The sequence below is a fragment of the Balaenoptera ricei genome, chromosome 9 (genome assembly GCF_028023285.1).
Source record: "Balaenoptera ricei isolate mBalRic1 chromosome 9, mBalRic1.hap2, whole genome shotgun sequence".
NCBI lineage: Eukaryota > Metazoa > Chordata > Mammalia > Artiodactyla > Balaenopteridae > Balaenoptera > Balaenoptera ricei.
In genome coordinates this window covers 46,677,573-46,692,997 of record NC_082647.1, presented here as the reverse complement: position 1 = coordinate 46,692,997, position 15,425 = coordinate 46,677,573, and the positions used below count along the sequence as shown (strand labels likewise).

Genomic DNA, 15,425 nt, shown 5'->3' with positions numbered 1-15,425 from the left:
GGGATTGCTGGGTCATATGGTAATTCTATTTTTAGTTTTTTAAGGAACCATACTGTTCCTTAAAACATACTGTTCTCCATAGTGGCTGTATCAATTTACATTCCCGCCAACAGTGCAAGAGGGTTCCCTTTTCTCCACACCCTCTCCAGCATTTGTTGTTTGTAGATTTTCTGATGATGCCCATTCTAACTGGTGTGAGGTGATACCTCATTGTAGTTTTGATTTGCATTTCTCTAATAATTAGTGATGTTGAGCAGCTTTTCATGTGCTTCTTGGCCATCTGTATGTCTTCTTTGGAGAGATGTCTATTTAGGTCTTCTGCCCATTTTTTGATTGGGTTGTTTGTTTTTTTAATATTGAGCTGCATGAGCTGTTTATATATTTTGGAGATTAATCCTTTGTCCGTTGATTCATTTGCAAATATTTTTTCCCATTCTGAGGGTTTAGACAAGTTGTTTCTTAATGTGGAATCTGAAACCATCCCAATGAACTTTTTCTACGTATCAGTTTCCACTGGTTTGTCTTGAACTTTGAATGACTCTTTTACCACTGCATGGTTTAGTAACATGATGCATTGGGTCATGTGGAAATTATTGGTTTACTAAGTTATATGGATCTTCTGAACGTTGACACATTTCAATATACAAAAAAAACACAAAAAATTGCATTTGTTGATGTCACTACTCAACTTATCAGAAAGTTTTTGAGAAGCCCTCCAGTTCACAGTGGCAAACACAAGTTTCCCCAAATTCTAATTTTTACCTGATGACTTGTATTTTATCACTGGCAACAGTGTATCATTTATTTTCCTTGATGTGACAGGCTCAATTTATTTTCAAGAAAATGCCTGCCAGATACTCAATACTGAATATTCAAATACTGAATAACCATAGTTCATCTGCCAGTTGTTCCATGAAAAAAATAGCAAGTTTAGCTCACAACTCAGATGGCTGCATAAGTGCTTCTCCTGGTGACAGCCTTCATCCTCTGCATCCCGCAGAATGTTTATATATACCTCCCATTTTGTCACACAGACTATTAAAGAGATGTATAACATAGGGTCAAGATTGAGCACAATTAATATGTTTTATGCTTCAGCATGGACATTCTTAAGTGAAATTAGCATTTCACTTATTTACTTTTATTGCAAGTGGTATTGAATACCTTGAGTACTGGTAAAGTTTGGTGCTGCTGCCTTGATTCATGCTAAGGGCCAGCCAACAGTTTTTCCCACCAGTGCTTTGCACCGTCAGTACAAACGTGGACACAGTGAAAAAGGCAAATCATGTTGTATTATTATTATGAAAATAATTTTGAGCTCCCTGAAAGGGTTTGGGGATAGACCTGTAAGGTCTGTAGACTGCACTTTGGGAACTGGTGGGCCAGATGAACGCTAGGGTCCTGTCCTATCATGACTTTCTAATCAGCAAGTCTGTGCAGTTCAGACCGCTTCATAACTGAGGTGTAAGGAAGATGGCTTGTACCTGCTTTACTGCTGAGAGATTGCTGCAAACTTCTCCCCAAAGGAGAACTGATTGTTCTTGGAGGTGTTCTTTTCCCCTGGGGTATCTGAATCCTGTGAAAGACATAGAGGTAGAATTTCCCCAGGTTTTCTGGAAGGTGTTCTGGGGGCCTTTGAGTACCTTGGCCATACTTATTGGTTGCTCAAGAGAAAAGAGCAAGGTTGCTAGGTATGGCATCATTTTTTTTGCTAGATCAGCTCTGCACTTTTGAAGAATGAGTAAGAGGCTGGGTTCCCTGCCCTTGGCCGGAAGTTTGGGTCTCCTTGGGAATGTTGACTAATGTTTTCCTTGTTCTGTGGCAAGGGATGCCCTGGGTGGCTTTCAGAGGAGGTTTATAGTGCCTAGTAATTTCCACCGGGCGGGAATATGACAGAATTAGCTGTTCTTTTTCCGGCACAGGCTTTACAATTTGGCTCAGGATTATTTCTGGAAATGCTGAGAGGTCCAGAATTTTAAACCCAGGAAGAGCCCAGCAGGTGTATTTTTGTCCCCTACCCCTACTCCTCCACCTCAGATTGGTAACAACGTGAGTTCTCATTTCATTGGTTAATGATTGCTAGTGGGAGAGGACATTTCTGTTGACTCCTCTGAAATTCCTTCATTTCAAAAAGTAAGCATTGCTTACTATGTATAGGTCACTGGGCTGGGAGCTCTGGGGACACCAGAGTTGAAGGAAGAATGGCCTCCATCACCTGGTCTACTGGCAGGAAGGGTTAAGGCCATATGTAAGTGGGGACAGGGGCAAAGATGCATAGCAGTAAGTAATATTTGCTGGCTGCTGTGCAGGGTTTGGCTCCGTGCTGGTGCCTTACGTGGGTCTGGGTCTCTCCTTTAGTCCTCACCATGGTCCTGTGGGAGATCGGCACTGCAGGTCCCCAATCCCTCATCCAAAACCTTTGAGCAAATGTGTTTTGGAATTTAGATTTTGTTTTTAAACTTCAGAAAGGAAATACAATGCATAAACCACATACCACAGAACGCCTGCAGTAGGGTTTGGAGTAGCACCCCATAAACAAAACATTTCTGCAGCAAAACATATGAGTATTCACACTTAAAAAAGGACCGCAACGGAATTCCCTGGCGGTCCAGTGGTTAGGACTCTGTGCTTTCACTGCCAAGGGCCCGGGTTCAATCCCTGGTCTGGGAACTAAGATCCTGCAAGCCATGTGGCCCAAAAAACCAAAAAAAAAACAACAAAAAAACCCAAGAATGCAAGCAACCTACCTCATAATAATGAAAAAGAATTTGCTATGGGATTCCAAAAGAAATGTTCATTTTTTAGGGGTTTTGGGATTTAGGAATTATTGATAGCGGGTTGTGGACAGGTTATATTGCAGGTGGGGAAGTGAGGGACAAAGAAGTTCAATGACTTGCCACAGAGCACATGGCTGGCAGGGGGTGACACGGGAATTAGAACACAGGTCTGACCCTGGAGCTCTCTGTAAGGGGTATGAGGGGAGGACCGAGGCATGCTCCTGGGATTTATGTGGGTGGGGTGCTGTGAAAGCGTTACAGAAGTGGTAGGCCCTGCGTGTCTCCTCAAAGGGTGGGTAGGATTTTAAGAGAAGGAGTTGAGGATGGGAAAGACATTCCTGGGGGAGGGAAGATCATGGGTAAATGCTTGACGTGGGATATTTTCTCACCTCCCTCCAAGGGGATCCTCACCGCTGCTTTTGTCCTTGCTCCTTTCAGGATTCCCTCCGCAAACGCTCGCTGAGGCAGTCCCCGGCCTTGAGCAGCACGACCCAACCCCACGAGGAGGGGAGCCTACAAGCGCCCGAGCTGGCTGCTCACACCCCAGCCTGTCCCCCCCATGTCCCGCAGGAGGGCCCGGCTTCCAGCACCACCTCCCCCCCCAGGAGCACCCTGGGCCTGCTCAGCCAGCTGACCTTGGAAAAGCGGAGAGCCTCGCCCAGCAGCCCTCCTCACCTGCCAGGCAAAGGGCTTTCCCAGAGCGGGAGCGGCCGGTGGAGAGACCTTTCAGAGGGCAGCCCAGCCGTGGACAGCGGCCCAGAGGCCGACAGGACCGCCTTGAATTTCTCCTTGTCCAGTGGGAATGCCCCGACGACCCAGGAGAGGCTGGAAAGAGTGTTCAAACGGCAGGGGAGCCAGACCCCGGCCGTCAGGTGAGTGTGCTGTGCGCAGGTGATGGTTTTCGGAGAACCGTTCAGTCCCGAGTGGCTCCTTGGGCTCTCCGAGCAAGGCTGTGAAGTAGGGGAGGTGATGATGGTCACCCCACCAGGGAGAAAGCAGCCCAGAGTGCACACACCAGGAAGCTTTGTGTGTGGGGGATTTCTTTGGCCCTTCTTACTTCTTCTCAAGGGTCAGCCTGATGTGGTACAAGAGATGCGTCGAAGCCAGAGGTATGGTGTTGAATCAGTTCCCACAACGCTCCTCTGGGGCAATGTTTTTTTTTTGTTTTTTTTTAAATTAATTAATTAATTAATTAATTAATTTATGGCTGTGTTGGGTCTTCGTTTCTGTGCGAGGGCTTTCTCCAGTTGCGGCGAGCGGGGGCCACTCTTCATCGCGGTGCGCGGGCCTCTCACTATCGCGGCCTCTCTTGTTGCGGAGCACGGGCTCCAGACGCGCATGCTCAGTGATTGTGGCTCACGGGCCCAGATGCTCCATGGCATGTTGGATCTTCCCAAACCAGGGCTCGAACCCGTGTCCCCTGCATTGGCAGGCAGACTCTCAACCACTGCGCCACCAGGGAAGCCCCCTGGGGCAATGTTTTTTAACCCTATCCTAAGTCCTTCACTTTCATTCTTTCACAATAGACCTTGGTGATCCCTACACTGATTGTTTTTTGAATGTTAAACCAACCTTACATTTCTGGAATGAACCACCCTTGGCTGTGACGCATTATCTTTGTATATATTGTTTGATTTGACTTACTAATATTTTGTGTAGGGTTTTGTATATAAATTCATGAGGGAGATTGGCTGGCAAATTTCCTTTCTTGTAACAACAGCCTTGTCAGATTTTGGTGTCCAGGATATGCTAGAAGTGGTCCCTCTTTTTTTCTATGGTCTTGAAGAGTTAGTGTGAGATTGGTGTCATTTCTGCCTTAAATATTTGGGAGAATCTTCTGGAGAAGACTTCTGAGCATTGAGTTAAAAGGTTTTAAATTGTGGATTCAATTAAAAATTTTTTTTAATTAAAATTTTCTATTTCTTCTTGTGTCAGTTTTGGCAAGTTGTATTTTTCCAAGGAATTTAACCACTTAATTTATATTTTAACTTTATTGATATAAAATTGTGCAATTATACACAATTTTTTTTTATTGGAGTAAAATTGCTTTACAATGTTGTGTTAGTTTCTGCTGTACAATGAAGTGAATCAGCTATACGTATACCTATCTCCCCTCCCTCTTGGACCTCCCTCCCACCCCACCCCCCATCCCACCCATCCATGTTGTCACAGAGCACCTAGCTGAGCTCCCTGTGCTATATAGCAGGTTCCCACTAGCTATCTATTTTATGCATGGTAGTGTATATATGTCAACCCTAATCTCCCAATTCGTCCCACCCTCTCCTTCCCACCCTGTGTCCAAATGTCTGTTCTCTATGTCTACGTCTCTATTCCTGCCCTGCAAATAGGTTCATCTGTACCATTTTTCTAGATGCCACATACATGTGTTAATATACGATATTTGTTTTTCTCTTTCTGGCTTACTTCAGCCTGTATGACAGACTCTAGGTCCATCCACATCTCTACAAATGACCCAATTTCATTCCTTTTTATAGCTGAGTAATATTCCATTGTATATATGTACCACATCGTCTTTATCCATTCCTCTGTCTTTGGACATTTAGGTTGTTTCCATGTCCTGGCTATTGTAAATAGTGCTGCAATGAACATTGGGGTACATGTGTCCTTGTGAATTATGAATATCCTCTTACTGTCACTTTAAAGTCTGTAAGATCTGCAGGGATGTCTCTGTTTCCATTCCCGATACTGGTAATTTGTGTTCTATTTCTTAACTAGTTTTACTAGGGGGTTATGAATTGTATGCTTTTTTCAAAGAGCTAACTTTTCGCTTTGTAAGTTTGTTTTCTAATTAATTGATTCCCACTCTTACTTTTATTCTTTCTTTCATTCTGCTTTCTTTGAGTTTAATTTGCTATTATTTTCTATTTTATTTTATTATTTATTTCTATTTTATCATAAATTATTGATTCTCAGCCGCCTCCTCCTCCTTCTTCTTGTTCTTCTCCTTCCTCTTCCTCTTATTCTTCCTCCTCTTCTTCTTTGGGCATTTCTGATTCTAATTTTTAGGGGACTTCTTGACTGCTATTTCAGGATTATTTTCAATATTTCTTATATATAATTATTAATATTAATTACTACCATTAATTGAGAGTTTACTTAGTGCCTGATGCTATACTAGGCACTTTTCATATATTATTCTATTTCATACTTGAAAAAACCTGCAAGAAGGTATTATTATTCCTCAATTTACAGATGAGGAAATACAGACTCATAGAGGTTATCACTCCCAAGGTTGCCTAGCCAGGAAGTGAAGGAGCTGGGACATGAACCTAGGTGTTTCTGAGTCCAAAGCCCATCATGCCTGTAAGCACCATCCTGTACTAGTTAGGTAATTGCGTTTTTGTGTGTGTGTGTTGTGTATGTTTTAAGCACTAGTAATTTGCTTGGAGAATTTCTGCAGGGGTGGGTATAAGAAGTATTAGGCATCCTGGTTTGTAATACTGGCTTTTTAAGTCATTTACTGTGCACCTAATATGTGCCAGGCACTTAGGCACTGGTAGTGCAAGGCAAGCTAAACAGATAGAGTGTATTAACTCCCTTTGTGACCATCGATAAGCTGGGCCTACTTTGCTTATACATTTCGTGACTATGTTATTTGATGCATATACATATAGAATTCTTATAGCTTCCTGTCGGATAGACTTTTCTATCATTACGAAATCTCTCTTCGTCTCTAATAATGCTTATTGCCTTAATGTCTATTTAGGTATAGCTACTTCAGCGTTCCTTTGATTAATGTTTTCATGGTATATCTTTTTTTCCATCTTTTTACTTTCATCCATTCTGTAGCTTTATATTTAAAAGTGCCAACCAAAAGCCTGTGGGGTTTACCAGGATCCTTCACCCTTTTAAAAAATAATTATTATAATTTATTTAAACTAAAAATAAAGCAAAACAAAACAAAACCAGTTCACCCATTTCTCCCACCTTCTACCCACCTCAGCCTTCTTCTTTTGTAATATCTTTTAAGGCTACAAATTTCCTTCTAAGTAGTGCTTTGTATCCCAGAAGTTAATAAATTATATAATCATATAATTTAGTTTAAATATTTTCTAATTCCCATTGTGATTTATTCTTTTGACCTGTGGGCTATTTAGACATGTATTGACTAATTCACGGCATTTGGGCTATTTTTCTGGTTATCTGTTTGTTTTTGATTTCTAGCTTATTTCCACGTTAGTCATAATATATTCTGTATGATTTCAATCCTTTGATATTTGTTGAGATTTCTTTATGGTCTAGTGTATATTTAAAGCTTATCTCTTATAACCAGCATATATGTGGATTTTTTAAAATCCAGTCTGATAATTTTTTGTTTTAGTTGGAATAATTATTGCATTTACATTTTCCTTTTGCTTGAAGAACTTTCTTTAGTATTTCTTTAGCAGGTATGTTACAATAAATTTTTTTTTTTCAGTTTTTGTTTGGTAATGTCTTTATTTTGCCTTTATTTTTGAAGGATATTTTCAATGGGTATAGAATTCTAGACTGGTGGCTTATTTTCTTTTCAGCACTTTAAGTATTTAATTCCATTATCTTACCTTAGTCTTTCATTATCTCTGTTGATAAATAAGTTGACATTTTTTATTATTACTCTTTTGAAGGTAATGTGTCTTTTTTTTAACCTCTGACTGCTTCTTTTTAATTTTTTTTTTTGCTTCTTCTCATTCTTTAATTTTCAACAGTGTTACTATGATGTGCCTAGACATGGTTTTCTTTGACGTTTCTGTTAGTATATGTAGAGCTTCCTCAGTTTGGGGTTGATACCTTTCATCAGTTTTGAAAATTATTGTCTATTGTCTTTTCAAATATTGCTTTTATCCCATCCTTTCTTTTCTCTCCTGGTACTCCAGTTATACATATATTACTAGATATTTTCACTGTGTTCTATAGGGTTTAAAAAAAATATTATTTCCTATATTTTCCATCTTTTTCTCTCTCTGTACTTTAATCTAGATATTTTCTCTTGCTCTATCTTCTGGTTCATGTTTTTTCTCTTTTGCCGTGCTATTAAATATATATAATAAATTATTACTTTCAGTTATTTTTCAGTTTTATAATTTCTGTTTCTTTGTAAAAAGTAGATATCAGTCTTTTGTGAGATTCTCCATCTTTTATTTTCTTGAGCACATTATTCATAGTCATTTTAAAGTTGCTGTCTGGTAACTTCCATATCTGGATCACCTATAGGTCTATTAATATTGTCTTTTTTCTTTTGGGTTTTGATAATTTCGTCCTGTTTCTTTCCATTTCTGATAATTTTGATTCAGTTCCAGACATTGCATGTGAATAATTGTAGAGGCTCTGGTTAACATTACCTTCCTCCAAAGAGGATTTAATTTTCCTTTGGTAGATATTAATTTTGTTAGTTTTAGACTTTGTAAAATATCTTTTCCTTTGTTGAACAGAAATTCTTAATTTTGGCATAATTAATCAATCTCTTGTTTGGCATACGATTTGCATTTTTGCATTTTTTCTTTATTAAGTCCTTTCTTTCCTTTAGGTTTCAATGGTATTCTCCTGTATTTTTTCTATTAATTTTGTAATTTTAGCTTTCACATTTAGGTATTTAATCTTTTGTATTTGTTAGGTTGAAAGACTCCCTTTTATTTTTCTCCATATAGTAAGACAGTTTTCCTAGCACCACCTACTCTACAATTTGTTCTTTACCCCATTGATTTATAGAGCTGCCTTGATTCTTTTCTAAGTTCCTGTATAGATTGTCCAGCCAGTGCAATAACAGTGCTGTATATTCATAACTTCTTCCCCATTCCTGTTTCTAATTACGATTGCTGCAAAATTGCAGAGACCTTATACAGGAAATCATCAGAAATCATAATCCATCCTGGTGCCTTTTAGGGTATCCACAGAGACAGTCTAGAGAACAGCCTTATCTACTTATTAGTTTTTAAACTAGAAATGGTAGGACTGGCTTTACATTAAACAAATATTTAATATATATATTTTAAAAGAATCATGACCATCTAACAATATTTTAAGGTTGCAGCCATGCACAAAATATACTAGCTCTCTCTTGTGTTTCATTGGTCATGACCATAGCTTTTATTACTATGGCTTTGTAGTTATAACCTGGTATCCTGGTAGGGTCAGTTCCCTACTTCTCCTTTCTTTCAGAATTGACATAGCTATATACAGATCTTTATTCTTTATGTAGGCCCCTTTTCCTGTTCACCCAACATGTCTAACTTTTTCTACAAGAGGGATAACTGGTTTGTCCCTTTGCTGTAAAGGCCTTGCTCTCAAACCATCTCATGAGTGTCACTTTCCTGTCAGTCAGGTGTTTTATACTCATAGTGGTTTTCTTTGACTAACTTCACCTCCACCCACTCACCTCTAGCCTATTTTATTGTTATCACAGCACCTATCATAACCCGAAATGGGCTCTGGAGTCTGATGACCTGGACTGGCAAACCACCTCTGCCCTTTATAATCACTGTGGCCTTAGACCAGTTCTTAGGCCCTTGAAAGATGGTATGGACTTTGTCTTAGAGGAGGAGGAAGGTAGCAGGTAAATGTGCTGCCACAGACCCCTCCCTCAGGACAAGGCGAAGTATGACCAGGAGTGCTTAACGTGTGATAATAGTGTTGATCTTTATATCAGTAAATGTTTTGGGAGCTTTGTTGTTTACCCACTACTTATTTCCCACATGCTGAGCACCATGCTAAGCACATGTGTGTATTATCTCATTTGCTCTTTACGATAATCCGTTCAGGTGGATATTATTGGCTTTCTTCTCGGGGCGTGGGAGGTTCTCATTAAATCGTATTCTTCTCCTCCTGAGTTCTGAACAAATTGCCAAGTAAAACAAAGGATATCAACTAGATTGGGGTAAAATACATATCATCTCTGTGATTGATAAAGGGAAGGTAGGAGACACAGCAAATCATAAGGCCTGGTGGGCCCAGAGCTGGACAGACTTCCCCACCTCATCTCAGGCCCAGGGCCATGTGGTGGGAGGGGCCGGCCCCTAGAAGAGCAGCTCACTCCCAGAGGAGAAAGGGTGCAGCTGAGCCTAATGCCCCTCTTTCCTTTCTTTCCCAAATTAACCAATCAGACAGGTCACACATCCTCCCTCAGGATGGAGTGAATAAAAAGGAAGAGAGTAAAGGTCTACAGGGTAGACCAGTAGAACTCCTTCCAAACTCCCAGGAGACACTGGGAGTTGAGAACAAGCATCCTCCCACCCCAGCAATTATTATTCCATTTTAGATGAAGAAACTGAGGCACAGAGAATTAAAGGAACCTGTCAAGATTCTGGGTAGATGCAGGCCTAAGGGCTCACGGTTTGGCAAATGGAATATGGGTTGGATTTCAGCAGTCTCTCATCCCCTCAGTTAGGCAGCTTTGTGCAGTGCACATACTACTCAACTGTATGTGGCACCCTTGGTTTGAAACCAGGGCCAAAGTAATCCCACTTGCTAAAACTACCTACCTCCTGCCCTTCCCAATACCCCTCCAACAGTCTTGTCTGCCCATCACTTGTTTTTTTCATTCAATACCGTAACCATAGGTCTGAGACCTAGTGTGTATAAGATCCGGTGAACTCTTCAGGTGAGAGAGTCGTGTGCATATGTAATTCTTTTAAAACATGACGAGGGACAGTGAGATGACAGCAGAGCTGGCTCGCATGCATGTCACATGCTCCATCACTCAGCCCTAATGAAGCTGGAGGAAAGGTGGCTACTGGGAGCCTTTGCTGGGCCTTGCAACATCAGGTTTAGGGATAGCCATGGAAGTCACACCTGGGGGTGGGGGAGTGAGCATGTGTCCTGGGAGAGGGGGCAGGTGGAGGATGTGACCTGCTGAGATGTCAGAGAACATGAATATACGTGCAGTCAGGCCCTTCTGACACTAACTCCGTAGATCTGACTCAGTTGCTGAAGGAACTATTTTCTGCTTTGATTTTTGTTTCTTTCCTGTGTCCTTTGATCTTAGAAGATGCTTAGAAAATGTCACCTTCTCTTTGTGGGGGTTGTGGCAGCTTGGGGCCATTTGTCACTTGTCACTGGCTAGTCAGGGCTGCCCTTGTGGGATTCCTCTCACAATCAGTCAGATCCACTGGGCCTCTGGCCCTGACCTGGGTGGTCCTGTAACCCTTGCCTTGCTCTGCTTCCTCTATACCTTTGTGTATCTTGCTATCACCTACACACCTGGCCCAGACTAGGCCCTCTAGAAACCTCAGGTGCAGGACTAAGAGCATCGGAGCAGTGATTCTTTATTTACAAGTCCCCAGAACCCAGTATGCCAAGCCCGTGGCTCCCCAGGTGGCACTTAGTGAAGGTTGATAGTCTGGTTGGGGGCAATCTCACTTGTGGTGCTTACGCTCTCTTGGGGCCTGATGGCCTGTCATTTGTCTGAGTCCCTCAGAGTGAATCCTTGGGGCTTCTCATGGCCACATGGACCCTGCTGTGGTTGATTTTCTGCATGTTAGTTCAAAACACATCATGCCGGGCGTTTGACAATAAGAACTAGCTTCAACTTATGTTTTCCAGATGTGTGTGGGCTGCAGAAGGTGCAGCCACATACATTTTGCCTCGTCTCCTTTGGAAACACGGGTGTAATCAGTGTCATGAAGTTGAGAAGAGTTGTTGGCCTCCCTTGGGAGTTCAACCCATGGCAGTGGCCCAGCAGCAGTGTCTAGCTTCTGGAAGACAGAGATCAGAATTGGGTCTCGTTGGGCTGAAATCAACATGTTGACAGGGCTGTGGTCCTTCTGGAGGCTCTAGGGGAGAATCTGTTTCCTTGTCTTTTCTAGCCTCTAGAGACTGCCCACATGCCTTGGCTTGTGGCTCCTGTTTTCCGTCTTCAAAGCCAGCAATGTCAGCCGGGTCCTTCTCAGGCTCCCATCTCTCTGATTCTCCCTTTCTCCCTTTTCCGCCTCCTTCTTCCCCTTTGAAGGACCCCTGTGGTTCCATTGTGTCCACCTGGATAATCCAGGATAGACTCCCCATCTCAAGATCAGCTGACCAGCAACCTTATCTCCAAGAATTCCCTTTCCATGTAACCCAACATGTTCACAGGTTCCAGGGCTTAAGACAAGGGCATCTTTAGGGGTGGGCATCATTCTGCCTGCCACAGAGGGCAACTGTTTTTTTCTTGCAGTGTTTAAAATCTTTTTTGGTCTCATGATTTTTAAACTGTTTACTTTTACCCTCTCCCTTTCTACCACTCCCAGGAGAAATTTTGTTGTTTTCACCTTATCCAGCCATTCTCCCCTGCTTGTCTGACTGTCTTTATGTCTCTCTCTTTTTTATGTGGGTCATGTGTGGGAAGGGAACCAGGAAGACCCACGGCTGCACAGTCCCCGGGAGCTGTGGGATTAGGCGTGTAGAAGATGTGTGGCTATGTGGCTGTCATGGTGTATCCAGTGAGCTCAGGGCAGTTGTGAATTTCATGAGCATTGATGGATTTCACCCTGGGGAAGGTGGATGTTTTCCCAGAATACAAGCTTAAAGTATGATAGAATCCATGGAATTGAAGTTTAATTTCGTTGGATTTATTTTTTTTTTAATTTTTATTTATTTATTTATTTATGGCTGTGTTGGGTCTTCCTTTCTGTGCGAGGGCTGTCTCTAGCTGCGGCAAGTGGGAGCCACTCTTCATCGCGGTGCGTGGGCCTCTCACTGTCGCGGCCTCTCTTGTTGCGGAGCACAGGCTCCAGACGCGCAGGCTCAGTAATTGTGGCTCACGGGCCTAGTTGCTCCGCGGCATGTGGGATCTTCCCAGACCAGGGCTCGAACCCGTGTCCCCTGCATTGGCAGGCAGATTCTCAACCACTGCGCCACCAGGGAAGCCCTCGTTGGATTTTTTAAAAGATATTTTAAATTGGGTGTTTTAAAAGCAGAGTGGAATAGATGTTGCTTTAGAATCTGTCTCGATTCTTAACCGTATAGTTTGTCAGGGCTAGAAAGATCCTTAGGATCCAAGCCCTTCATTTGGCAGTTGGGGAACAGGGCCCAGGGAGCAGAGGGGAAATGGCTCACCTGAGCTCTTGCAGGTGTCATATGGTCCTTTCATAAGCTCTGTTTTCACTGTCTGGCTATGTTTAGAGCTTTTGCTCGAAATATGTATGGTCTTTCCCGTACTCAGTATAAGCCTCCAGCACAATTGTCATCCATCAACATATGACATCTTATTCCTCACACAGTAATCCCTTGGTTTTGGAGAGGCTTGATTTCAGACCCTGAATTCATGGAGTTTGTCCTCAAAAAATCCCCATCAATTCGCAGAAATATCCATTTATTCAATTAACTTATTAACAAGTTTTTAATGAGTGCTGTAGTGTGCCAGAGCCAGCTTGTACTGGCTCACGGACCTGATTGTTGCCATGTCTTCCTGACATCAATGTGGTAGATTGAAATTGGTCATGGTAGGAATATTTACACCATGGAAATTGGCAAATGCTGCAAATTAGCATCCCCCTTCCCTGGAGAGCCGGTTGTTAACTTCTACCAGCACGCCACCCGTGATGGCCTACTATGTGCCAGACGCAGTTCTAGCCACTGGGGATTCCACATGGATGAAACAGACCAAGTCTCTGCCCTCTTGGAGTGTATACTTCTGATGGGGAGAGGCAGCCCACGACAACAACCCAGTGACTAAATATATAACGAACCTGGGTGCCACGAGGAAAAGTAAATCAGGGAAGTGTGATGGGGAGCCCTGGGTTTGGGGCTACTCTTTTACAAAGGGGTAGCTGGGGAAAACCTTTCTGAGAAGGTGACGTGAGAGGAGACCAGAAGGAAGACAGGGAACCAGCTTTTGATCCCTGGGAGCAAATGCAAAGAGAGCAGCCGTGCACAAGCCCTGTGGTGGGAACACGGTGCTGTTCAGGCTGAGTGGATGAGGGGGAGAGGAGGAGAGGGTGGGGGAGAGGGAGCAGGGGCCTGGAGGCCTCTGAAAGCCCTGGCTTTGCCTCTAGGTGATGCAGGAGCCTTTGGAGGTTGGGCAGAGGCATGGCCTTCTGTGACTTGTGCTCAGCAGGATCCCTCTGGCTGCCGGGTTGGGGTTGAGAATAGATTCCAGGAGGCAAGGCTGGAAGCAGGGGGACCAGGCAGGGGGCGACTGCGGTCGTCTGGAGGAGAGCTGATGGTGGCTTGAATCAGGCAGGGCAGTGAAGGTGGCGAGATGTGGGCTGGATTATAACACACACACACAGACACACAGACACACACAGACACACAGACACACACAGACACACACACACACACACACAGAGGGATCCTCTGCTTTTCGAGTTAGCTTTATTCCACTTCACTTTCACTAAAGACCTACGTTAGCTAACCAAAATAAATCCGAAGAGGATTTTCACTTTTAAGGAAAAAGGCAAAAAGTGCAAGTGGTGATCAGCATTTTGTAATAAGTCGTTACAAAGGCAGCTCGCACTCTGAACCGCTGCCAGGGCGGGACCGCCAAGCTCCTTCCCTGGGAACCATACTCAGCCTCTCAGCATCAGGCCGCCATAGCCCTGAACTGGTCTGTGAGCCTCTGTGCTTGATCTCGATTTATTTTGTGCCTCCATTAGCAAGATGTGTCCTAAGGTAATTGCTTCCTCGCTTTACACCATCTCAGCTTAGGAAAGGTTTCATAGGAACGCTCTACTTTTGGGTAGAAGGGGAAACCTGTATATGGGTAGAGTCAACAGGGTTTGACCATGGATTAGATTTGCCTCATTAGAGAATGAGAAGACGCAAGGATGACTCCAAAGTTTCTGGCTGAACAACCGGAAGATGGAGTTGCCGTTCCCTGAAATGAGGAAGATTGTGGGAGGAGCAGGTTTAAGTCATGGGCACCAGGCCACAGTCCATTGTCCTCCCTGCCCTGATCCTTTTTAATCAGGCCAGTGGCGTTTCTTTGTTGACTGGCCTCCCTGTGACCTGTGAGTCCGAGACCATGTGTCTGGAATCCACAGATGTGAGCGGTCAGCTGTCTTGTGGTTCTCTTTTCAGGCCCTGTTGATGCTGTTGTGACAGGCCAGTTCTCTTCTGGCCTCAGGGTCTTATTGAAGCTGTGAAGAGGTTGTTTCTCACACCAGGACTATTACTAGAGCCCACGTAATAGGATTGCTCACGGCTATTCTCTGAGGACAGCGAAAGCAATTGTCTTGCCTTTAAATCGAGCACTTATTCTTCCTGTGTTTGCAGGTTGACTGTCTGCCTTGGTCAGACGTCCAGCCCTCTCTGGGCCTCTGTGCTCCTGTCTGTAAGGGAAGGGGTTGGGTGGACTGCTCTTTAGGGGTTCCTCCGTCTCTGACGTCCCCCTCATCCTACACTGTACACATGGCCTTGGGCGTGTCCAGGCCAAACTTCCACCTTCTCTGTGATCCAGGAATCATAGTCTATTCAGCTGGTCTCTGATGTTCATCTTGTGTAAAGAATGAGCATGTAAACGGGGCCCTGTGCCTTGGGAGTCCCTCCTAGATGGTGGGCTCCTCTGAGCTCCTATAGTAAAATGATACAGGGCTCAGCAATGCAGATTCACCCCCAGCCCCGAGCATGAGGGTCTGTTGCTGGAGGCCTGATGATCTCCTGTTCCGGCTGCAGGGTTTTGTCTGGGAGGCTGGCTGAGTGCTGCATCCTGCCACCTCCAACCCCTTTGCCTGTTAC

At 43.6% G+C, this 15,425-nt stretch overlaps 1 protein-coding gene across 2 annotated transcripts in view; it reads left to right on the top strand.

The window, feature by feature from the left end:
- MINDY4 (MINDY lysine 48 deubiquitinase 4) overlaps positions 1 to 15,425 on the top strand; it is a 116,651-nt gene that overhangs the window by 17,842 nt on the left and 83,384 nt on the right. For both annotated transcript variants that reach the window (XM_059933640.1, XM_059933641.1), the window contains exon 5: positions 3,216 to 3,649. In XM_059933640.1, coding sequence (XP_059789623.1) covers positions 3,216 to 3,649 — 434 coding nt within the window. The remainder of the gene's footprint in view (positions 1 to 3,215; positions 3,650 to 15,425) is intronic.